The sequence below is a fragment of the Marmota flaviventris genome, chromosome 9, assembly GCF_047511675.1.
Source record: "Marmota flaviventris isolate mMarFla1 chromosome 9, mMarFla1.hap1, whole genome shotgun sequence".
In the NCBI taxonomy this organism is placed as follows: Eukaryota; Metazoa; Chordata; class Mammalia; order Rodentia; family Sciuridae; genus Marmota; species Marmota flaviventris.
The window spans coordinates 126,502,111-126,528,574 of NC_092506.1; the positions used below are offsets into that span (position 1 = coordinate 126,502,111).

Below are 26,464 nucleotides of genomic sequence, written 5' to 3' on the forward strand. Positions count from 1 at the left end.
GCCAGGGAAAGGATGCACTTCATGCTCACTTGGCAGGGGCCTCTGCCCACTGGAGGCCAAAGAGAAATGGAGGACAGAAACTTAAAAGACAAGGTGATCTTTTCCAAACCACGACCCATTCAGGGGATTCTCCAGGCAGCACCTTTGAGGAGCACCTCTGTTTTGTACAGTGAGGCTAATTCTGTGTTTGGTCCACAGACATCTGATGTCCCATTATTCTTTATCCTGACCATCACTTTGACTCACTACTGGGCATCTCCTCCAAGACAGCTACCTGTGGGGCAATAACTCATCTCCATGAGAAAATATGAGACACCAAAAAGACCAAAGCAAAAACTAGTTAAGAAACTACAAATAATATGTAAAATTGATGGCCCTTGTTAGCTTTAACAAACTGATGGATTTCTTTCCCCATGAAACAATGAAAGTTAGTGTGGATTACCTAGTAAGTTTTGAAATAGAGATGACAGTCATTATTCCAGGATATCAGGTTAAAAACATTCTTAGGAAACATGCAACCTTGTTAATTATGTTTTTCTTCAAACTGGAGTGTATTACAGAATGAAGTTTACTGCCTGACACTAAATTTGTTACTGCTCTACTCTTCACAATCTCACATTTGTATTTTACCCATAATGTGCATTTATCTTCCTCAGGCTGATTGATTTTTGAGTGAGAAAGATACTTGCCTCAGTGGGCACAGTAGGTCACTCTCAGGCTTTATCATGATGTGCTCACCAGGCCCTCATGTGCTCACACATGAACTTCACACCCATCTTTCCTGGATGTACAAAACCACATCATCACTAGATTCTTAGCCATGAAAAGTTCTTGTGCCACCTTTGCTTATGAACTTGATGGAAGGGGCTGACTTTATGAATTGTTGTCTCTCCTCAGAGTTTCTGGTGATGCTGATGATGGCAATGATGATGATGACAATAAATGTGATGGTGATGATGGTGATGATAATGATGGTGGTGATGATAGTAGTGGTGGTGGTGGTGATTATGGTGGTGGTGATGATGATGACGGCAGTGGCAATAATGATGACAATGATTATGATGGTGAAAACAGCAATGGTTATGCCAATGATAGTGACATAATGTTGATGGGAATGATGTCATGAAGAGGATGATGACCATATGAAAATGATGAATGTTAGCAGCTGACATGAATTAGATTATTTTATCTTTCCCATTGGGCAGAGTCCAGCCTAGATTCTGTTGCCCTCAGACTTGGTCATGTGATCTGTTTCACCAGTGAAAGAGAGTGGACAGTGGATTCTTTGGGAGGCATGATGAGATTCCACTTACACATTACGGTTTCTGTTGGAAACATGGCCTCAAATCTCAGCTCTTCAGAAACAGGTTTAGGTGGAGAAAGGGACTGTGAAATTGGGTGGTGTGTGCTGAGTTCCTGTGGCAGATGTTGATTCAGGATTTGTCTGAGCAAACATTTATTGAGCATCTCTGTTCTAGGCATTGGGGATAGAATGTAATTGGAGCTTATAATTTTGAGAGGGGAGAGAGAAAAAAATATAGAGTAGATCAGGAAAGGTAAAGGCAATGGGCACAATGTGGGGGGCACAGAGATTGTCTGTTGGAGACAGGGATGAGAGGGGGAACCTCCAGACTGTTGAAAAGCTCATGTCCAAGCAAAATCCAGAGGGAGTGAGTGGGTAGTCCATATGATAAGTGGGGACGGGAAAGTTCTAGAGAGAGAAGTGGAATGACAAGGGCCCTGGGGATAACATAGAAAGCTAATCAAGGGGGACAGTCCTGGATGAGGAGGCCAGGAACTCCAGGCAGGGGCTCCATGGGATTACCAGGTCCAGAGACCCTGCCACCCTGGACAGCACTTATCCATATTCAAGAGTCCAAGAAGATGATCAAAATGTCAATCCACAGGGAGCCCTTAAAATTCAGCTAATCCCACTCCACTGTGCATACATAAGTTGCCCCTAGTACCCCTGATTTGCTATGTCCTATTCTGTGGGTGCAGCCCCGTGTGTCCCTGCTGGGCACCTTCTCTCCCTTGAGGCTCTAACTGACATGTCCCAAATGTCCCTGTGGTGTGTCATGTCTTATCATCCAAGGACCCTGGAATCTTGCAAAATAACTGCCAGCATTCGAGCAGGCCTTTGTTACCCTGCTTAGCAGATCTCTTCCTTGTTCTGATTTTCAATTTTTCCTGTTCTTGAGTGGCATCAGATAACTCCATGGTTGCTCCATGTGTTTGCTCCTAAATTACATCTTCACTAAAGACAGAATACCATTAGTTCAAAAGCTCATGAATGCCAAATCCAAACTTATTTACCCCTAATTATTTTAAAAATATAGATGAAAGTAGAAAAATTCTCACCATTCACATCCCACCTGCTTTGGGCACCTAGCATCTAATGTCCAATTAAAAGAGGGTGTGGTTAAGAGACCCCAAGGTGATACCACCCTTCAGATTTTTATAACCCCTGCCATACTTCTAGCTATATTACCTGGGCAAATAATTTCCAGAGACACTTTCTCTGACTCTCTTTTTCCCCATGAGTTCACTTGAAATTCTCAACTTTTGGATGATGCTCTTTGTCATAATTCCCTGGACAGTTTCATGCTGTGAAGGGTGTTATTTTTTTCTTTTTCTTTTCTTTTCTTTTCTCTTCTTTCTTTCTTTCTTAACTAGGAATTGAACTCAAGGGCATGCTTAACCTTTAAGCCACATCCCCAGGTTTTTTTTTTTTTTTTACTTGTTTGTTTGTTTTTTTTAACATGGTCCCTCTAGGTTGCTTACAACTTTAAGTTGCTGAGTCTTGTTTCAAATATGTGATTCTCCTGCCTCATTCACCAAAGCTGCTACAATTACAGGCTTGAACCACCATACACAGTGAAACATAGATTTTTTTCCAATGAGACCCTCTCCCATAATTGTATTTTTATGCCTTATAAGCATCCAAAACCCCCAAATTTCTTACAATAGTCAATTTCAACTCCATCACACCAGAAGCAATCACTATTTTTATATTTTCTCAACTGATTATAGTCTGCATTAGAATTTTATATAAAACACAAGAGTTTATGTATTTTTATTTAAATAAACTTTAGTTATCTTGTTTTATTATTAATTCATAGTACATCTAACAGTAAGGCATTGAAGGACTTTACTAAATGCTATTCAATGCATAGGTAAATTGGCCAGAGTGTATTTAATTTTCTATTTGTAGACTCCAAACTACAAATATTATGTATTATGAATAAAATGTTACTAAATGCTACTTTTGTGATGTGTGTCTTCACTTCTCTTGGGTAAAACTTCAGAGTGGAGGTTTGGGGACTCACATTTGGTGTCTATGTTCAATTTCAGAAACAAAAATGGAAAATACAAGTTTGTTTTTCAAAATGTTGGGTCCATTATATATACTCAGAAATATCACAGAGGATTTCCAGTTCCTCTGCAATCTTGCCCACATGAGGGGCTATTAGCCTTTTGTATTTTAACCACTCTAATAAATATGTAACAATATGTCATTCAGATTTTAATTTACATTTATCTTAAGACTGGTTTCTTTTTTGTTCTTACTGATATTTTGTACATCTTCTTTTAAGAACCATTTTCTAATCTTTTGCACACCTCTAGGAAATGGGTTATGCCTCTTTATCATTGAGTTTTAAAAATGTTTTTATATATCATTTACCAGAACTTTGCAAAATATTTGTTTTGTAACATATTGTCTGTAGGTGAGTAAAACAAAGTATGACTGTGAGCTATATATTTCCAGTTCAAAATTCAAATTGTATCTTACTTTTTTGATAATTTTATTGTTTTACCATACAAAACTTCACTTATTTTAGGAAAACAAAAGCAATCACATGAACAAGCAGCTGTAGTCTTATAGAGGTCTGCCTTAAACATTTCACAAGTGCTTCATGCCAAACTCTGCTGGAATATCTAATTGAATCTCGACATTGACCATTTGAAGAAATCAAATTTAACATAATTTCCCTATCAAAGTAAATGTAAGCCTTAATGTTAAAACTAGATAGAAAATATACAACAAATGTTGGTAACATGAACTGTGCTAAAGAACTTTTAAAGAGAAAAAAAAAAACAATTTTATATTTACTATTGTATTGGAAATTGTTTTCAATTATTAATCTTTTCACCTGGTGTGGTCACCATTGGTATGAATATTTCAATGACATAATATAAAAAAAAAAAATATTTAAAAGGCCTGGGATTTTAAACCAATCTTTTGACTCTGAACAGTATTAATCATGAACGCAGCCTAATTCCAGTATAAGATTGGGAGACATCTTGTCAAAAAGCTATAAAAAGTTTATTTTTATTTTCTGTAAGAAAACTAAAATTTCTCTTTGGCCTGACAATATTTTGATGTTTTAAACTTGTTTGGAATTTCTACCTGTGCTTTGAATTCACCTATGCCTAGCTATCCCTGACCGGATAACAACCCTCTCTAAAACCTTACTGGTGCCTCATAAATCCTGGCTCCCACTGACCTAATAACAACTCTCTCAAAATCTCAGTGGCAGCTCATAAATTCTAATGTCTGGAGTTGAATTTATTCCCTACCTTGAAATGTTGAGACATGTAGATCCTTAACCTGCTATCTGCCTTTGTTTTATGCTTGTCAAAATCTTGTTATCTGTATAGTACCAGAGACACCGACATTCTTTGTAACATTTTGTGCTGTAAAAACTTTTTCCTGAAGATCAGGGGGTGATCTCTAGCATGGAGTTTTGTAAGAGAGAGTTCTGTCCAGGTTTTGTGTACACAATACAATCTTGATTTAATTTGATTTCAAATCGGAGTTGGTAGTCTTTTCTTTGTGTTCTGTTTCAACATTAACCTTTTTTTAAACTTCACTGTAAATAAAACCAAAGAACAAAACAAAACTCCTGTAAATGAACCAGGTGCATAATAATAGCCATTCTTTACTGAAAGCACCATATTGATTATAGAAATGATATAAGCTTAAAAATTAAAAGATAGCTCAAATATCAAGGAAGTTTAGAAGTTAGAATTTTTTTTTTCTTTCAGAATATAGGTGGTAAAATAGGTAGATGGAACATGTGCTGGGAGAAATCAAAAGTCTTTGCAGAGGAGGCAGCAGAGAATTGAGTCTTTCTCAGGTCTATGTTTTGCACAGAAGAGAAAATGTGAAGCATAACTATATCAAGTAATGTGCAAAAAATCACAAAAATATTTATTATAAAAAATCATATCTACAGAAATGGTTCAAAAGAAGCAGTTTTTTGTCAGGAATAAACATTTGGACATGAATTTAAGTTTTGGTACTATTTTTAAGTAGTTTTACTCATAGAGAGTAATCTTTATACCTTTTCTCCATTTTACTGGTTGGAACTAATTACAATTTATATATCTGCTAAAAAAGGTACTGAACACAGAAAAATATTAGTTGCTCATGTTTAAATCACCTACATTATTTGATCCTTCCCTTTTTAAACCAAAAATATGCATAAAACCATCTCTTAATAAATATCTCTATCTCTGTATATTAGCAGCAACTCAGTCATAAAATATACTATGATAACTTGTCTCTTCATGTACTTATAGATTATGAATTTGCTGCTTAGCATTTAGATATAATTTTCTATGGTGTTCTCTACTTATTTATGTCTCTATGCCAAGTTTTATACCAAGCTCTTAGTATGTGCCTTAATTACTCTGTGTAGCAATGTAGGATCCATGTCTTATTTGTGATACTTTGTTCCCAGAACTGTGTCTAAAGGGAAATATGTACAAGAAGATTATCCAGGCAAAAAATATCTATCTAACATTATATTTTATTTTATACTTATTTATATATTTATGTATACATATTATTTTTATTATTTAAAAATACATTTTGTTCTGAAACTACAGTGATACTAGTGTATTTTAGCTTGAATTATTTGTGAGAAACAATCAAACTGAAAAAGACATTTCTATTTGTTGGCTGGTGTTTTTTTTTTCAACTGCAGGAGCCTAGTGAAGAATGGCAGATATAGATGTGTAACTCTCTAGTTTGAGGCAGACCCATCAAATTAGATGATGTTTTGCTTCTGCTTTCTATCTTGATCATTAGAAACATACCTTTATATTCACATGGAACATTTTTGGAATTCTGTTTTCTTAGTTCTTCTAAAAAATAAATAAAAGTGAAAAAGAATGCAGGAAAGATAAATAAATAATTTCAAACAATTCATTTTTAAAATATTTTTTCAAATTACCAAAAATTCTGAAAATTTAGAAAAGTTAAAAGCTTTAGAAATAGCCTAAGGCAATTTTCTCTTTTGCTCAGTAGACTATATCTCCAACTCATTCCTCTCTAGAATTGTACTGTGTGCAAATATGAAAAAAAAAAATGTGCTAAGATGCCCCACATGGTTTATAAGTTTTAAAATCCTCACAGGGGATCAAATGTGCCATTTTCCTACTTTACAAATTACAAAATCTGAACTTTGTATACTTAACAAACATTTACAAAACTGTAATTCAAAATGACCTAAAGAATAAAAAAAAAATGTAGAACTGACCCACTGAACATTAATCATAGGGACTTATAATATTGAAGCCATTATATTAAATGTCTTTTTATCATTGTCACAATTTTCCTTGTTTATATCATCAATATATTAATCAAAATTTTTACCCACTTAATAACAAATACCTTCATTTCTATTTTAATTGTTTTTTAAGAAAAAAATTAGTAGTAATTCATATTAATAATTTAGTGTTAAAACTTGTTAAAGTATGAAATATATACTTTAAAAGCTATGGCTATCACAAGTGAAAAATCCAGTCTAAATTCCTCTTAAGATTGGGAGCCATCTCATCACACAGCCATGAAAAGTTAATTTCTGCTTCATTATAAATTACTGTGATATCTAAACTTGCTTGAAATGCCTGCCAGTGCCTTGAATTCACCCATGCCTGGTTTTCCCTGATGAGATAACAACCCTCCCTGAAAATTTAGTGATGACTCATAAATTCTGGCTTTCCCTGACCAAATGACAACCCTCTCTGAAGCCTTAGTGGTGCCTCATAATTTCTGATGTTGTGATCTAATTTTACTCCCTAAGTGATGAACAATTTTAAACCATTAACCTTGTACCTGCCTTTGTATTATGCTTGTAAAAATCAGGGTTGTTTTCCCTGATAACAACCCTCCCTGAAACTTTAGTGATGACTCATAAAGGGCTATCTGGTCTCAGATTCAATATACATGATTTGAAGCCCCTTCCAGTCAAGAGCATTTTGTGGGAACTGTCCAATCCTGTGTGTCATCAGGGAGGAGGAGAGTGGGATTTTACTGTTACTTCTTATCTCCTAAGTCCTCCATTTTTGCCATTTGGCTGGCTTTTCCTGACCAATAATAACCCTCTCTGAAACCTTAGTTGTGTCTCATAAATTCTGATGTTGTGATCTAAACTTATTCCCTAAGTGCTGAACCATTTAGACAATTAACCTACTCTTTGCCTTTGTATTGTTTGTCAAAATCCTATAATCCTTTTAAGTTCTCAAGACACCCCCCTTTTGCAACTTTTTGTGGTATAAAACTGCAGTCCAAAAGAGCTGGAGTGCTGTCTTCTATTCCCATGGGTTTCAGGAGAAACTGTTATCCTCAAATTTGGGACCCCCAAAAGACCACCAGAGACCAAGATTTATGTAAGCGGCAAAGATGCATTTATTGTTGTTATGCTTGAATTCTGGACCCCTAAAAGACCACCAGAGACCAAGATCGATGTAAACAGCAAAGAGGTGTTTATTGCAAGCTAGCTCGGTCCTCCGTGTGTGCACACACAACAACTGGTGACGCTGAGAGGCCCTGAGCCCAGGGTTTGCAGCAGTTTTATAGTCTTTGGAGAAGGCAGGGACTTCACATACATCATAGCATCTCTAAGCAAATCATCACACACTGCAGGAAAATCAAATAACAACTCTAAAACATGATTAGCACATTCATTGGCGGGAACAATTTGGGTAAGTGTGATTGGTCAGTACAAAAGGGGTATTCATTTGAACTGATTGGCTTAAGGCAAGAGGGGAGTATGTGCTGAACTACATGGTTTCTCAACACCATAAACTACTGGGAGGGTCATCTGGCATCCCAGGTATTTCCCTGTCTCATGTTGATTGGTGGCTGTTAGGGGGTTTCTATGGATCACCACCTAGCCTGAGTCAGGGAAAGCTGGTGCAGCAGATCTCTCCTGTTATTTGTAGATAAACCATTTAGCAGGGTGGGAATGTGCCTAGGAGTGCTCTGTGGGTCTTTCCAAGGACAAAGGTCATGTCCCTTCCTTGGACAGGCTTTGCTCTGAGATAGAGGCTGGTTTTTCATTGTGAGCTAGCTCAGTCCTCCACGTACACATCAACTGGTGATGCTGAGAGGCCCTGAGCACAGGGTTTGAAGTATTTTTATACACTCTCTGGGGAAGCCAGGGACCCCACATACATCATAGCATCTCTTAGCAAATCATCACACACCGTGGGAAAATCATAAAATGAGTCTAAAACATGATTAGCACATTTACTGGCGGGAACAAGTTGGGTAAGGGTGATTGGTTAGTAGAAGAGGGGGATTCATTTGAACTGATTGTTTAGGCCATGAGGGATGTACCTGCTGAACTATGTGGTCTTCTAACATGTTTCCAACCACCTTAAACTACTGGGAGGGTCATCTGGCATCCCAGGTACTTTCCATATCTCATGCTGATTGGTGGTTGCTAGGGGGTTGCTATGGGTCCTCAGCTAGCCTGACTGAGTCAAGGACACCTGGCTCAGCAGATCTCTCCTGTTATTTGTAGATAAACAACTCAGCAGGGTGGGTATATGCCTAGGAGTGTTCTGTGGGTCTTTCCAAGGACAAGGGTCATGCCCCCTTCCTTGGACAGGCTTTTCTCTGAGATAGAGGCTGGTTTCTCACCTTGTATCTTATGTTTTTTATGTATTTTTCTAGCTGTAGCTGGAAACAATACTTTTATTTCACTTATTTATTTTTATGTGGTGCTGAGGATTGAACCCAGGGTCTTGCACATGCGAGGTGAGTGCTCTACCCCTGAGCCAAAATCCCAGCATCTTATGTGTTGTTTTTATTGGGCATTTTTACTTTAGAGGGTTTCTTTCCAGTTCAAAGTTCAATCTGTCACCTAAAAAGAACAGAGATCAAAAGAATTTAAATAAAATTTGATAGTGATTGTCATTGTTTTATATTAATTCCTGAATAATATACAAGCATATATAATTCATAAACTGAAATAAATTTATATGTAAGTTTAAATTAAAATAATCTGTTGGTTGAGCTAGGATCTCACTTCTGGAAAAAAACAAACAAACAAACAAACAAAAAAAAAAAAAAAAAAACAACAACAACTTGCCATAAAATAACAGCAGCCTGAGGCTCTGGGTTATATTTCCAAGATTAAAAAAAAAAAAAAGCAGGGCTCAACAACCTGAGATTCTAACCCTTATTCATGTCTAGATTGGATAATATTCCCTGTCACTCAAAAAAAGGGCTCACTGGTCTCAGATTCAATGTGCATGATCTGAAGCCCCTTCTAATCAAGAGCATTTTGTGGGAATTGTCCAATCCTGTGCGTTATCAGGGAGGAGGAGGGTGGGCTTTCACTGTTACTTCTTTTCTTCTAAGTCCTCTTTTTTTTCCCATTTGGCTGGAATTTAATCTCATACTTCAGAGTTGCAGGTTGCTCTGCTGTGCAGAAACTGAGGATCCCAAGCAGGCTCAACTCCGGAGAACCAAGAAATGGTGAGTGTGCATTGGCCTAGTGAGGGAGGCTGGGGGAGAAAGACTATTTATTGGAACCACAAGACTGGCTGTGGTGAAAACAGGTGCTAGCAGATTGGGACTCTGGGCAGTCTCTGCAGGCTTAAGTCCTCCACTGGGCCACTATGTCCTCAGCCCTACTGGCCAACCAGGTGGGGAATATGTCAGTGGAAGAGACTCTTTGCTGTCTTCCTTATGCTTAAAGGGCATCCTCAGTATCTGCCTAAAATACTATGTGTCAGGTGTGTTCCTGCAGCCCAGTGTCTTACCAGATGCTGGAGATTGACAGGTGGAATAATTATCAAAATCAAATCTCCACAGGCCATTTTCTTGAAGGAAAGGACCTGTTGTTTGGGGGCACCTAATTTCCTCTTGAGCCAGCTAATTTTTATTTTGACTTTCTTTTATTTTTACATTTATTATTATTATTATTATTATTATTATTATTATTATTATTATTATTTAGGTAGTTAGTGTTATTAGGTAAATCAGGTCTCATATCAAGTAAAATGAAGAATGAACATTATATTAGAATGGAGTTCAGGAAAAGGGGAATTGAAAATGTCCCCAAGGCCCAGAGCCTGTCCCAAGGAAATGTTAATGAAGCAGCTCCCAGCAAACAGGGAGATGATAATCCAAAAGCCTTTCCTGCCCAGATTACTGTTTCAGCCCACCTGTCCCCCAGCCTTTGGGCCTTCTCATGTACATTCCATCACTGCAAGATAACAGATCAAAGGACAGAAATGTGGGAAAGATGAAGGAAGAACTTGGTTATAAAACAGATAAGATCTTGCCCTTCCATGGATTCCTCCTCTAGTCTTTTCTACTATCCTTTAATAAAGCTTCAATGTTCCACTCTAAACTTGCCTTGGCATGCTTTTCTGATATTATACTTCAGCATTGCAGAGGCAAGGACTTGTCACCGGTAAACAGCCCTAATAGTAGGTTTAAATTTATTTTGAGAAAGGTCATAGCTAAATTGCTGAGATTATTTTTGTTATGGTTGATTTATCTAGACTTTGCTATCACAATAAAGCATACAGGTTTTACATACAAATGTATTCATATGGGGATTTTATTTATATTGTGATACTTTGATGATTATTGTAATATTATGATTTCTCAATATATATGAATAGTAGGCCATGATAAGTTCTTTTATTTATTTATTTATTTATTTTTTTGCTCTTATAATTGAAAAGGTTTTTGGCTAAAGTTACATATAATTTTGTAGATTAATTTTTAAAATTTGTGATTTGGTTACTTATTTCATTTAAAGTAAGTCTTTTTGATTTTTTTATTATTTCATTATTGTTGTATTTAATAGTCAGGACTATTTTGACATAATCATAACACATGAAATATAATTTGCTACCCATCAGTATCCAGTAGTTCCCCTTTCCCTATTCTTCTACTTTCTTCTATTGTATAATTATTTATAGTTTTTTAAAAATTATTACATTATAGAATACACATAAAAGTAGACTTCACTGTGATATATTTATATTTGTACATAGCAATTTTGGTGAGATGCATTGGGGATTAATTTGGGGGAAAATGATCACCTTTATAATGATGAGTTTTATCATCTATACATGGGATGAATAATTCAGTCTTTGATGTGCTTCTCATAATTTTTATTTTCTTATAAGTTCTACATATTTTGTTTCTAAAAATTTACATATGTAAAATACCACTTTCATAAGGCACCTATGTAAAATTTATACATAGTGTTTTATGCTCTTTTTTAAACTGGATATGTTATGAAATGTGACAGGCCTAGTGACCATTTTTCCTACAAATTATTATTCACCTCTTCCAAGATGTGTATTGTATTGAGCCATGCCCTTGGACTTAAAGTGTTTGGATGAGTACCATTGCATAATTTTATGTTATCATGGTTACATATGCTCTAATTTCACTTAGTCTCTATGATGGGAAGTATCATGTATAATCAATAGCAAAATATTTTCCACAAATAGATACTAATTTAAACTCCTTTTGAGTTAATTATTATTCATTTGTTCTAAAGTTTATCAATATTATTAATTTTTTCCCAAATTGGGTTTTTATTTTGCATTTCTTTAATTTCTAAAAATTTTGAATTTTTAAATCTAATAAACATAACTCATGTATAAATTTGCAGTTCAAATTTTTGGCCTTTATATTTTATATGATTTCTGGCTTAAAAGATGAGAAAATGGATCCAAAAATGCAGCTAGAGTTTGATTTCAACAAAAAGAAAAAAGTTTAAATTATTTTTTAAAATTGCCTTTTTTATCCTCATCATTTATTATAGGTCTCTTTTGTGATTGTAAGTGTAGGTTATTTAAAGTGGATTCTAGGGCTTATCTTTGGAAGTTACTACAGGAAAAATAAATAAGAAATATCTCAACACTATGGCTGCAGGAAAGTGAGTAAATGTCCCCAAAATCATATGGTAATTAAATTGTTAAATGACATATTTACTAAACATCCACTCCTTAAAGAATTTTTTTCATAAATATTTTTGGCAGTGAATCATGAATTCTATTATTTGGATTTTGGTGTTTAATATAAATTCATATGGAATAAAATTTGGCCAATCCTAGAAATATTCATACATAATTTGTTGTTTACTTAATGACATGCTGAGGAGATAGCAACTAATGAGCATATTTATTTTTAGAAATAGTTACTTTTTTGCTTTTCAGTTTCTAATAAGCCTTTTAGATTTATTGCCTTACTGAGTCTCTCAGGGCCACTGATTTTTTTTTTTTTTTTTTTTTTTTCATTTTGTAATCTCCAGGCATTTACGCTTCTAAGAAATCTGTCTTGGGAGCTCTGTTTCTGAAGAGTTTCTTAACATGAAAAAAAAGTATTTGTGTTGCCCCTGAAATGTAATGTCAATGCACTCTCTTCAAAATGGAAAGAAAATAATATTTCCCCAGACTGACATCCCTGTGTCAGGAGCTAACAATACATTGATGGTCTTTGAAGAAATTTCATACAGTTCTGTCTCTGGGTAGTGTGATGTGGGCTGCTGAATTGCCATTTAATATACAAATACCCATGGTTTTTTATCTGTACTGTGGGAATAATTTTAGAGGATACAGATGAATAATGCTCTTCATTGAGGCTATGAATACCTGTATGTTCTGTAGTGCACAGCTGACAAAGCCCCTGGAAAACACTGTGCAAATACTAATTGGTTAATGATTATCTGCCACTCACATAAAATTTATTTCAAAAGCTTGTAATAACCTTTTCACTTTAGGCATCCATGTCATCCACATTCCCTAGTATAAAAGTATGAATCTTTCTTTTCTGAATTCCAGGGTCCTTTTCTCTTGTGCTTCAAAGTGGTGCAAATAATTATGGGTTTTTTTGTCTTTCTTTTACACTGTATTTCTAATAAAAATGTTCTCTGCTCCATGTCTCTATTTCCCATGTCCAGCTATGTTTAGAAAATGACATAGAAAATTGTATTTGATAATTTATAAAGGAGAGTTGAAAATACTTCTGGTTCATGTCTTCCTTCCTTAGAAACTGAATAAGAATTATGCTTGGTCCTGAAAAGGGAGCAGCATAACCTATAAGATATATAGAAAAAAATGTTGATTGATTGTATATTCTCTTCTAAGAATTGTCTGTTCAGATCCTTGGCCCATTTGTTGAATGGGTTGTTGTTGTTGTTGTTATTATTATTTGCTTAGATTATTGAGTTCTTTGTGTACCCTAGAGATTAGTACTCTATCTGATGTGTGAGGGGTAAAAAATTCCTCCTAGGATGTAGGCTCTCTCTTCACCTCACAGATTGTTTCTTTTGCTGAGAATAAACTTTTAGTTTGATTTCATCTCATTTATTGATTATTTGTTTTAATTCTTGTGCTATAGGTGTCTTGTAAAGGAAATTGGGGCCTAATCCTACATAATGAAGATTAGAGCCTGCATTTTATTCTATTAGATGCAAAATCTCTGGTTTAATTCCTTGGTTCTTGATACACTTTGAGTTGAGTTTTGTGCATGGTGAGAGATAGGGTTTGTTGAAGAGGCTATATTTTCTCCAGTGCATGTTTTTGGCACCTTTGTCTAATATATGATAATTGTAATTTTTTGGGTTAGTCTCTGTGTCCTCTATTCTGTACAATTTGTCTATCAGTCTTTTTTGTTGCCAATGCCATGCTGTTTTTGTTACCATTGCTCTGTAGTATAGTTTAAGGTCTGGTATAGTGATGCCACCTGCTTCACTCTTCCTGCTAAGGATTGCCTTAGCTATTCAGGGTCTCTTATTTTTCCAGATAAATTTCGTGGTTGCTTTTCTATTTCTATGGGGAATGCCATTGGGATTTTCATCAGAATTTGCAGTAAATTTGTATAGTGCTTTTGATAGCATGGTCATTTTGATAATATTAATTCTGCCTATTCATGAGCAAGGTAGATCTTTCCATCTTCTAAGGTATTTTCTGATTTTTTTCTTTAAGGTTCTGTAGTTTTTTCTTATATAGATCTTTCACCTCTTTCATTAAGTTGATTCACAAGTATCTTATTTTTTTTGAAGTTATTGTAAATGGAGTAGTTTTCTTCACCACCATATGTACTCTATCTTTTGTATGTAAATTTTTAAGCTTTGTATTTTTTATATATTTCAGTATTATTTATTAATAACTTATATTCAGCATTTAATGTGTCAATATGTTGTTATGTTTTATGAGTCTAGGGATAAAATAGCATTTTATTATCACACTGTTTTCCCAATATCCTAGCATCTTTCTTTGGAATGAATGCCATTTTTCCTCTTCCCTGCACTGCAATCTTCATTATGTATCACTGCCTAAATAACAAGAGGCTTATAAAGAGTTTTGTTTTTGTTGTTGTTTCCTGTAATTCCACCATTTATTTTATTATGAGGTTTACCCTGATTGATTTAACTTCATAGCATCAATCATGTGGCATCATGATATTTTCATCAGCAGTAGACTTTATGTACAACAGTGGATATAGCAAATATCTTAGCCATGAACTAGTCTATACCATCTAGATTCTTGTCATTATACTCAGAGAAATGAAAAATTGCAGAATATTCTTAGGATAAAATTTCCATCAGAGTGTATTTCCATCAAGTGAGAAATCATTATATATGCATATATTTGCAATTATATACTATATAATTAAAATAATTATTATTTGTTGAATTTTCAAATTTGCTACTGCTTTTTTAATTGTATCTGCTTTCTTTATTTGTACTGTAAATTGAACCCAGGGGTGCTTATCCATGAAGCCACATCCTCAGTCCTTTCTGTATTTTATTTTATCAGTCTTGCTGAGTTGCCAAGTGCCTCATTAAGTTGCTCAATACAATATATATATAAGACAATATTATATATAATATTGTCTTCAAATTTATGATCCTTTTTCCTCATCCTCCTCAGTCACTGGAACTACAGTTGTCCATCACTAGACCTTGCTCATTTGCTTTTTAAAAGCACCAACATTGATATTGGTAACTCTTTCTGTGTTATGTTCATCTTTAATATCTTCTAATTTTTCTCATTTGCTTAAGATTTTCTTTACTTTTAGTTTATAAAATTTACTTTTCATTGGGATTGAGGATTTGATAATAAATTCTTAGTCACTTTATGGCTTACTAATTAATTTCTGTATGTTTTATTTTCAACCTCAGGTTTAGTTGAATTTTAATTTTTGCAGCTGTATAGAGGTCTAAGTGAAACATAATAACCTCTATGGATATTGTTTAAAGAAATGGAAAGACAATTTAACCCAGGTTTTTTACTGTACTGTATATACCCGAAGGACATAAAATCAGAATGCTACATTGACTCAGCCACATTAATGTTTATAGCAGTACAATTCACAATAGCTAAGCTATAAAACCAAACATTCAATGAGGAATGGGTCCATTCAATGATGACAAGATAAAAAATTGTTGCTTATGTACACAATAAATTATTAATCTGCCATAAAGAAGAATAACTTTATGATATTTGCCAATAAATGAATGGATCTGGAGATGTTATGCTTAGTAAAACAAACCATTTCTTTAAAACTGAATTTTTTTTTTCTTTCTGATATGTGAAATCTAAAGTTCATAAAGTGGGGAAGGGTAAGAAAACAAGAACAGTAGATTGCACAGTGGTAAATAAATAAATAAATAAAAAGGAAGGAGATAGAAATATTAAAGATATATATAAATCCTACCATCATAGTCACCAACAAGAACAGGATTCTAATTAGGATAAGATATATCCCGTGCTTATTAATACCATAAAAATTGATTCTACTCTCAGGTAGAACTAGAAAGAATCAAAATATATATATATTTTTTGAAAAGATATATCTATATTCTATTATAAACATCTTACAATATATGCATCAATCTAATTATGCATATATTATTTTGTATGTTAAAATTATAAAACGGAAAATGCAAACAGGATTGTTTTTGTTATTTTTTATATTAATAACATACATAAATACCATAAAATGTTTGAACTTAAATTCACTATTAAATATTTCCATTAAGTGGTCTGTCTACTTTGTTACATTTCAAAATTTTTCTTATACCATTGGTATTGGGATTACTAGAGATCTCACTACATATTCAGAAAATCCAGCTCTATCAGAGAAATAACAAATAAGATTCTACACTTTAGTAAATTTCTGATTAGTGATTGTACAATTAAAATTTGAGGATTCCCTTTTTTAATTACAATAATTTTTTCATCTGAACAATATACATAATTTAGATCATGATATAAAAAATCAAAAAATGTATATTTTTGTGGTAATGCCTGAGATTTATATTGTGTTTAACAAATGTGGAAAATATATATATATATATATATATATATATATATATATATATATTTAAGTTTATATATATATATATTTAAGTTTATATATATATATATATATATATATATATATATATATATATATATATATAAACTTAAATCACTTTTTCTGCAGAAGTAGATAATAGTATCATTTTGTTCCAAAACACCACCTACATGATAGTCTACTAATTCTCATTTTAACTTCAATTACCTTAAAGACTGTACAAATGTTCATGTTGTCAATGTGTTATTTACTTATCTATTCTTTTTACAGTTACTGTTATCATTCAGGGATATAGCCATTGATTTTACTGAAGAGGAATGGGAATGCCTTCAACCTGCTCAGAAAAACTTATATAAAGATGTGATGTTAGAGAACTATAGAAACTTTGCCTTCCTTGGTAAGTTTAATTTCCCTTTAAAATTTTTAATTAATAGTTATTATTTGATGTACTTCTGTTGTATCTTCTGGGAACTTCTCTGTAAGAATGAGTTTCAGATTTGTGTTTCAAAGAAAAAGGGCATTTTTAATACAGATAATTTACTCTTTAATATATATTATGTTACTCTTTAATCTCTCTCTTTCTTGGTATGTTATACATTCTCCACTTTAGATAAGTAGTTCCTAGCATACTTTAATGATGTAAACTCTTGTAGCCTACACAGAGCAGGGGACACAGCGAGATGTTCAAATGGAGAAAACCAATATAAAAAATGTTGGTAGAGTAGTTATTTAGCAGAAAAAAACATTTCAGAAGCTTAGGTTTATTTCTTTTGATTTTAATCATTGAACACATACTGCCCTACATTTATCACATTTTCAAATTCTTTGTGATCCTCCATTTTCTTCTTTAGTGATATCCCAGTTTATTCAGATTAACTATCAAAACTTACGTTTTATTGTTAGGGCCAGCATGATGTGTTACAAATCTTCTTGTGAGGAAACCTGTAAAGAAGCAAAGAGAAGAGAGAGACTCAATCTCAGTGAAAAGTTAAAAAAACTGACCACTCCTCTTCATGGCTGTACATAGTATACCCCAAAATTACATAGCTTCTGTTGCAATGACTACATTCTAACCTAGTATTATTTTAACACCAAGTGTTAGCTAACCAAGATAACGTACAGTTAATACAAACATAGAGTCTTTTCTCCCAAAGGACATTACCACAGAAACTAGATAGTGCACCTGTAGAGTTGTCTTAATAGCTTCAGAGAGAAACTGCTGGGAATTTCAATTGTGGGACTCAGGGTGCCAGTTTCCATCACCCCCACACTTTCTATTTCCAAGGTCAGAATACCTAAAGCCCCCCCCCCACTCTTTTTTAAGGCCTTTTGAAAAAATAATATTACTTATCTCATTAATGCTGGTGGGGGCAAAAAATAGGACAGCCATAGACAACAGCAAGTACCAACATCAGTAAACATCCACCTATGAATATTTTTTGATGCAGATGAAATTGAGTAAACATGACGTTAGCCAATCCAACAAGTCAATCATCAATCATCTTGTTGTACCTTTTTAATCATATCTTTAAGGTAATCTAACTCTTTTGAAATCAAATTACTATTATCACTTAAATTGAAGGAACACATGTAATTAAACTTATGATATCCATTATGATATAACAATACCAGATAATCAATTGCAATCATGAATTTTAAGTATGGCTTCACAATGTTGTTTTTGTTCTTCATTAAGCATATTAACAGCCATGGAGGCATGACTAATACTTTTTATGATAGCATAGGTGAGTTTCATAGTAGTTTTGTAAGCCCATAGAGCTAGTCAGGGAAACCCACTAAGGAAAATGTCAGAGCATCAAATTCTGCCTTAGAAAGAAGGTTCACTGAATTATCACAGTTTTTATCAAGAGGAATAGACCTTTTATGAATAATTGTGCAGGATTGTGACCTATTAAATACTATGTGGATGGTAAGGACACAGTTATTCTGCTAACACAACAATGAATACCATGAGATATTTTTTCAGGTATATAACAATTTCATCCAAGTGAGTCAAGATATTGTAATGGGTTGTAGAAGTCCAGGATCTGACAGTACTGAATTTCCCACAAGTGGTGTACAAAAACAGAGCAAAGCATTAACAGTTTTGTGTGAGTTTAGCAACCAAAGAAGTAACTAAGTTATCCATAGTACATTCTACCATATTTGAGCCAACTCCTTTGGAGCTGAGGTTGTTAATGGTTTTATATTCCCCCAAGTATTTGGAATTATAGTATCTTGGCTTCCTCTTTTAATGTTTCTCCTCTTTTGAGGAGAATGATTATTCTCTTGTTTGGAGGGACTCTTCTCTTCCAGGGTTAAATGAATCTTACTAATCAGCTTGTCAAGTACCTGATGTACATTTATAATTGCTATATTTCATGCATCAAAAAGAATATGTTTGCATAATTTTAACAGTCTATGCTTTTCCCCACATGATCAAAGGCATAGTACCTTGCCATGCTGATAAGCTGGAATCTTATATATACAGATAGATAGATAGATAGATAGATAATGGATGTTTGAAAATAAAATGCCTATTCAATGCAGATGACCAATTTTGAGTATTAATTTTATGTTGTATATTGAGCACATTAAGTGTAAATAAAACATTATTTAATGTATATTTTAATATGAGAGAGGCTAGATCTTTTGTTTGTTTCTGTTTGAAAAGGCAAGGATCGGGATATAATTTATTCATTCAACAAAAGCTTGTCCAAAACGATTATGAGAAACTTCATAATTTAAAACTATATCTCATTCATTAAAAATTGTGCAAAAGGATGAGATATAAAGGCAGAGGCATTATCCATCTTTAAACAAATAGGCCCTCTAGGAGCAGATCATGCTTGGTTTCTTTTAATGCTCTCTGCTGGTACTGACTTAGAAGTTTCTTTGTTTAGATTTAATTCTGTTAGTAAATTTTTATTGGGTTTTGTAATAATGCATTAATAATCATAAATATTTTGAAGTGAATAACTCATTATACTTCTGCTTTGTAAGCTTTTTTTCTATATTTCTTATTTTTTCTATTGTGATTAATGATTTAATTTCTAGATCATTGCTTTTCATTGTGGCATGATTGGATTTTTTACAAATATATATATATATATATATATATATATATATATATATATATATATATATATATATATATTATATCCCCTCAAGTGTAATGTGTGTGTGTGTGTGTGTGTATCCCACTTATTTTTATATATCCTATAGGTTTTTAATTTTTACAGTATTTTACAAGTTGCTTAGACTAGTCTTAAACTTGGTCCTGCATGATAAGCCTCTCCCATATTGGTAGAATTTCAGATTTGCACACTTAGGAATGCCCCTCTCATTTTTTTCCTTAAAGAATTATTCACATACACAATTTGTGCTTATTTATATTTATATTTTTGTCTCAATTTCACTCTCTAAACTTTCTTTAAATCGTTATTTAGTGTTCTTTGAGTAATTCATAATTGCCAGTATCCTAAATTTCAGTTTTTAGTGTTTTTTTTTTTTTCTTGTCTCTTGGATTAAGCCATGCTTCTCTTTGTTTATATTTGCTGTATTACTTTTTTTTTTTATTAAAGGAGCCAACAGTAGATTATATAGTTCATTTTTGGAAAAAAAGTATAAAAAAAAAACTCTTAAATAAATAAAAATAGGCAAGAACAGTGCTGCATCCTTGTAATATTTGCTAATTGGGAGGCCATGAAAAAGTACTTCAAGATTGAGGGAAGTCATAGAAATTTAGAAACAGCATGAGTCAAAAAATTTTAAAAAGACTTGTTTTGTAGTTCAGTGATATAACATTTGGGGGGGGGGGGGTTAATCTCAAGCACCACACATGAAAAATTAAAAGTTGGATGACCTAAAGTTCCAGAAATGCCAGTGCTAAATATGTATCCATGAATAATTAAATCAGAAAACTGAAGAGATACCTCTGCTTTTGTATTTAGTGCACACATTGTTCTCAGTATGCAGTACTTTGCATTAAGAGAAATGTGGCATGCAGAGATTAATTTCAGGAACATTTGATTCATATGTGGAATCAGAAATTTAGTGGGTAAAATTTTGCTCACCAGGTACTGTGTTTTGTGTAGGGTTGATATTATACTCAAAGTCACATATTTTTATTTTATTGAGCATAAAAGGGTCAAGAGTTTTGTTTTACCACATGGTGAGTGTATTATATTCTTCATAAATACTAATAGAAGAAATACAATACCTTGTAAGAACAAAACTGATAATTATCTAAAATAATAATTGTGTTAATTCATTCTTTTTTTGTGTTAATTCATTCTATTTAGTCATTTTACCTTGTATATATAGTATAAAATACCATGATATATTTAGGAAATAAACAAAGGTGTATTTGTCAATGAAAGAAATCATCATATCTCACAAATTTAAAAATATAAAAATCAATTTATTATACTTGATTGTTATGCATTGTCTTCATCCAAGTATTATGGCCATAGACTATCCAAGGTTTTTATAGTCATTTAAAATGTTTTAATGGAAAATTTTTTACACATCTATGTGTATATTTCTTAGTAATTTTTTGTTCATTTTTCTTTTTAATAGTCCATAGCCTCTTTAATCTTGTTGAATATTTGTGGTATTATCACTCAAAATATAATAGTTATTTTCATGTCTGTATGTCATGGTAGACCAAAGCCAGTTTTTAGACACTCTTTGAAAAAGCCACAAATGTTTGTATGTTTTACATTTCTCTTGTTCTACTGAGAGTGAAGGTAGCTGATAGATATTTCCTAAATACACAATGCTATCTTATAGAGAACAAATGGCTGTGGATGATAAAAGTAACATACTTACCTTCTCTTTATTATATAACTCTTCTTAATAATGTATTCCTCTTGGATGCTGTGGTCTCTACAAAAATTTGAGTAATATTCTCAAGGTATTTTTGTTTGTGCATTTTTATTGAACTGATATATATTTTGATTTATGATGACTTGGACTTACTAATCTGCTACACTCCTTATGTATTTATTCTACCTTAATTTCATGTTATGTATGCAAAATATATTTATCCCTGTCTAGTAGTTATTGTTTATTTTTTTAAATTTTTGTTTATTTCAGCCATGACTCCACATGATACCCAAGAATATTCACCAGAGAAGGGCATAAAACATATATTTCACAAATTGATAAATGGGAAATATAGAAGTTGTGATCTTGACTATTTACAACAAAAGAAAATATGGAAAACCACAAGTGAGAGTGAACACCAGAAATCATATAAAAAATCAGGCCTTGTTCACCACCAGAGAATTTATACTGGAGAGAAGCCCTACAAATATAAAAAATGTGGCAAAGCTTTTAGTAAAATAAATGATCTTATTAACCACAGAGTAACCCACACTGGACAGATGCCCTACCAATGGGCAGAATGTGATAAAGTTTATAAAGGAAAATCAATCTTTGTTAAGCAAAGCAGAATTCTCACTGAAGAGAAGCCCTACAAATGTGAAGAATATGGTAAAGTTTTTAGTCAAAAATTAAACATTATTTACCAAAGAAGAATTCACACTGGAGAAAAGCTCTACAAATGTAGAGAATGTGGCAAAGCTTTTAGTCAAAAAACAGACCTTATTCACCACAGCAGAACTCACACTGGAGAGAAGCCCTACAAATGTAAAGAATGTGGCAAAGATTTCAGTCATATATCACTCCTTATTCGCCACAGCAGAACTCACAGTGGAGAGAAGCCCTACAAATGTAAAGAATGTAGCAATGCTTTTAGTCAAAAATCAGACCTTGTTCACCACAGCAGAACTCACACTGGAGAGAAGCCCTACAAATGTAAAGAATGTGGCAAAGCTTTCAGTAGAAAAGTAGGACTTACTTACCACAGGAGAACTCACACTGGAGAGAAGCCCTACAAATGTAAAGATTGTGGCAAAGCTTTCAGTAGAAAAGAAGGACTTACTTACCACAGGAGAACTCACACTGGAGAGAAGCCCTACATATGTAAAGAATGTGGCAAAGCTTTCAGTAAAAAATCAGACCTTATTTGCCACAGCAGAACTCACACTGGAGAGAAGCCCTACAAATGTAAAGAATGTGGCAAAGCTTTCACTCGAAAATTACAACTTATTCGCCACAGCAGAACTCACACTGAAGAGAAGCCCTACAAATGTAAAGAATGTGGCAAAGCTTTCAGTCACAAAATAGACCTTATTCACCACAGCAGAACTCACAATGGAGAGAAGCCCTACAAATGTAAAGAATGTGGCAAAGCTTTCAGTCGAAAATCACACCTTATTTGCCACAGTAGAACTCACACTGGAGAGAAACCCTACAAATGTAAAGAATGTGGCAAAGCTTTTAGTCAAAAAACAGACCTTATTCACCACAGCAGAACTCACAGTGGAGAGAAGCCCTACAAATGTAAAGAATGTGGCAAAGATTTTAGTCATATATCACTCCTTATTCGCCACAGCAGAACTCACACTGGAGAGAAGCCCTACAAATGTAAAGAATGTGGCAAAGCTTTCAGTAGAAAAGTAGGACTTACTTACCACAGCAGAACTCACACTGGAGAGAAGCCCTACAAATGTAAAGATTGTGGCAAAGCTTTCAGTAGAAAAGAAGGACTTACTTACCACAGGAGAACTCACACTGGAGAGAAGCCATACAAATGTAAAGAATGTGGCAAAGCTTTCAGTAAAAAATCAGACCTTATTTGCCACAGCAGAACTCACACTGGAGAGAAGCCCTACAAATGTAAAGAATGTGGCAAAGCTTTCAGTAAAAAATCAGACCTTATTTGCCACAGCAGAACTCACACTGGAGAGAAGCCCTACAAATGTAAAGAATGTGGCAAAGATTTCAGTCATATATCACTCCTTATTCGCCACAGCAGAACTCACACTGAAGAGAAGCCCTACAAATGTAAAGAATGTGGCAAAGCTTTCAGTCACAAAATAGACCTTATTCACCACAGCAGAACTCACACTGGAGAGAAGCCCTACAAATGTAAAGAATGTGGCAAAGCTTTCAGTCAAAAATCACACCTTATTTGCCACAGTAGAACTCACACTGGAGAGAAGCCCTACAAATGTAAAGAATGTGGCAAAGCTTTCAGTCGAAAATCACACCTTATTTGCCACAGTAGAACTCACACTGGAGAGAAACCCTACAAATGTAAAGAATGTGGCAAAGCTTTCAGTCAAAAATCAAACCTTATTCGCCACAGAAGAATTCACACTGGAGAGAAGCCGTACCAATGCAAAGAATGTGGCAAAGCTTTCAGTCGAAAATCACACCTTATTTGCCACAGAGAATTCACACTCGAGAGAAGCCCTACAAATGTAAGGAATGTGGCAAAGCTTTTAGAATAAAACAGGCATTATTCACCATAGAAGAACTCACTCTGGAGAATAGTCCTAAAAATGTGAATAAAGTGGCAAAACTTTTAATAAAAAATAAAACTTTATTCACCACAGCAGAAGACACAATGGTGAATATGAAAAGTAAATAAAGTGATAATACTTTTAAAGAAAAACTAAACCTCATTAACAACAGAATTTATACAGGAAAGAACCCCTATGAATGAAAACAATGTATCAAAGCATTTAATAAGAAATCATTTCTTTTTCACCACTAGGCTATTTATTCTGAAAAGAAGACATATAAATATAGAGAATGTAGAAATATTTTAAATTATATGTTGTACATTACTAGAAATCAGATAAAATATGCTGGAGTGAAGCTTTATAAATGAGACCATTGAACCATTCCTCTAAGAAAGGGTAAAAATTTAATCGCCACCACAATAATCTTAGCAGAGAGAAAGTTTTGAAATGTGAAAATTGACAATGTGACAATGCCTCCAAAATGTATTCACCAATACTCAGCACCTGTGGATACATACTGGTAAGAGAGAAAACAAATGGGGGATAAAACATTTCATTGCCACATGTTTCTTAAACACTACTGATTGGTGTAGAATTCACTGTCCCCAGAAACTCTAAAATGTTAAATAATATTTCCAAAACTTAATCAAATTTTAAATTCATTGAACATCTGAAAACTCATACCAGTAGTGAACATTGAAAATATTTTGTACAAAATATATGCCTTATACAACAACTAAACATTTATAGTAAACACCCTGACAAATATGAGAGTAAAATCATTATATATACATTAAACCTTGATATATATGATTATCAGTAAAAGACACAACTCATTTAAATATAGAATATAAGTAGTTGTGTTTAACTTTTGTTTAAATTTATTAAGCATTATCAAGTTATTTGGTAGTAATATCAGTCATAAATATCATACATGCATGGTGCAGAAACCTTATCTTTGAAAGCATATAATTTTCTTCTAAATAAAGTATTACTATTTTCACTTTTAAATATTAGAGAAAACAGTTATAAGAGATCTATCTTTTGATGTTTAACACTGAATTGTAATACTTTACACTTTATTTTTTTTTTTTTGTATTGCAGTTTAAATTTAAGGATTTTTAAACACTGAGCCACATTCCTAAGCCCTCTCCCCACTATTTCAAATTCTGGGACTGGTCTTGCCAAGTTGCTTGAAATCACACTAAGTTTCTGAGGCTGAGTTTAAACTTCTGAAAATACTCAGCTTCCCAATTTGCTTGGATTACAAGCAAGGACCATCATGCTCACTTTACAGTGCATTTTTTTTACCTATATTTACCTTATGTATGCAATATGTCTTTATAACTGAATATTTGTTTATATGTTAACACTCATGTATTGCATCATGTCAAAGTGTTCCACTTGACTAAATTATTTATGCAACAGTAAAACATACTGTTGAATAAATAATACTCTAGCATCTCTCAATACTTTTACACATTTTAATAAAACTTAATATGGAATATAATTGCATAAGTCAGATCATTATAATTTTCTCTGTTTGTATTTACAGTGAAATTAAGTGTTCTATGAAGGACATAGATATAAAAAAGCCCCAGATTTTCATATCTTGAATTACAAATTTTAACATTTTAACAATTCCTATTGATTTGAAGAGACTGAATTTCCACAAATGTAAAGATAGCTCTTGTGGAGAGAAGAGCTTTATCTTTCTTGTGTGTGCATAATGGCCTTCTAGACTTCAGCCTCATTGGGGCCATTTCATTTTTCTGTGAATGAATGTTTTGTTTTCTATGATCAGTGTTTTCATGTACTTTAGTAAATTCTGACATCACTGCTCTTCTATGGGTAGTATTGTATCAAGGCAGGAATAATCAATGAGCTATGTTTCATAGTCTTATTTTCTATGGACCAGTTAGTAAGGTAAACTGAGAAGGTTGTATGTAAAGATTAAGTTTCTTATCATAAAATGTTGTCTTACCAGTTACAATAGGATAAAGTCTTCTTATTCATGGAATCCATAAAAAATCATATTGAATATCATTCAAAAATTTATTGATATTACATATAATTCATGAAGAACTGAGTTTACAACAACATATGGTTAAGAATAAGGTCTGGGGACATTTTACACTCTCTAATATAGACATTTATAACAATTTAATTATACATGAAACTACACTAAATGAAAGAAAAATCAATGGGTTCAAGACACAATAGCATACAAATAAAATCTTGTAAAGACATAAGCAAAAGACCAATAGTGGATTAAGTGTGGCTTCCAAATGCTAGGGGGGGAATGGATATATAATCAGAGGTAATTGAAGAAAGATATGTTACTAACTTTGAGCTAGGACAGCATTTGAAAGAAAAAGAGTCCCTACAAAATTAACAATGATTATTGACTTTCATTTGTATGCTTTGTAATATATTCCAAAAGACTTCT

The 26,464-nt window shown here is 33.3% G+C and overlaps 1 protein-coding gene across 1 annotated transcript in view; it reads left to right on the top strand.

Annotated features, from left to right (window-relative positions):
* The window catches only part of LOC139707018 (zinc finger protein 420-like), a 28,702-nt gene extending 4,702 nt beyond the window's left edge, over positions 1-24,000 (top strand). The window contains exons 3-6 of the mRNA XM_071617005.1: positions 898-1,094; positions 1,206-1,367; positions 7,622-7,758; positions 21,925-24,000. Of these exons, the coding sequence (XP_071473106.1) occupies positions 898-1,094; positions 1,206-1,367; positions 7,622-7,758; positions 21,925-24,000 (2,572 nt within the window). The remainder of the gene's footprint in view (positions 1-897; positions 1,095-1,205; positions 1,368-7,621; positions 7,759-21,924) is intronic.
* The last annotated feature ends 2,464 nt before the right edge of the window (positions 24,001-26,464 follow it).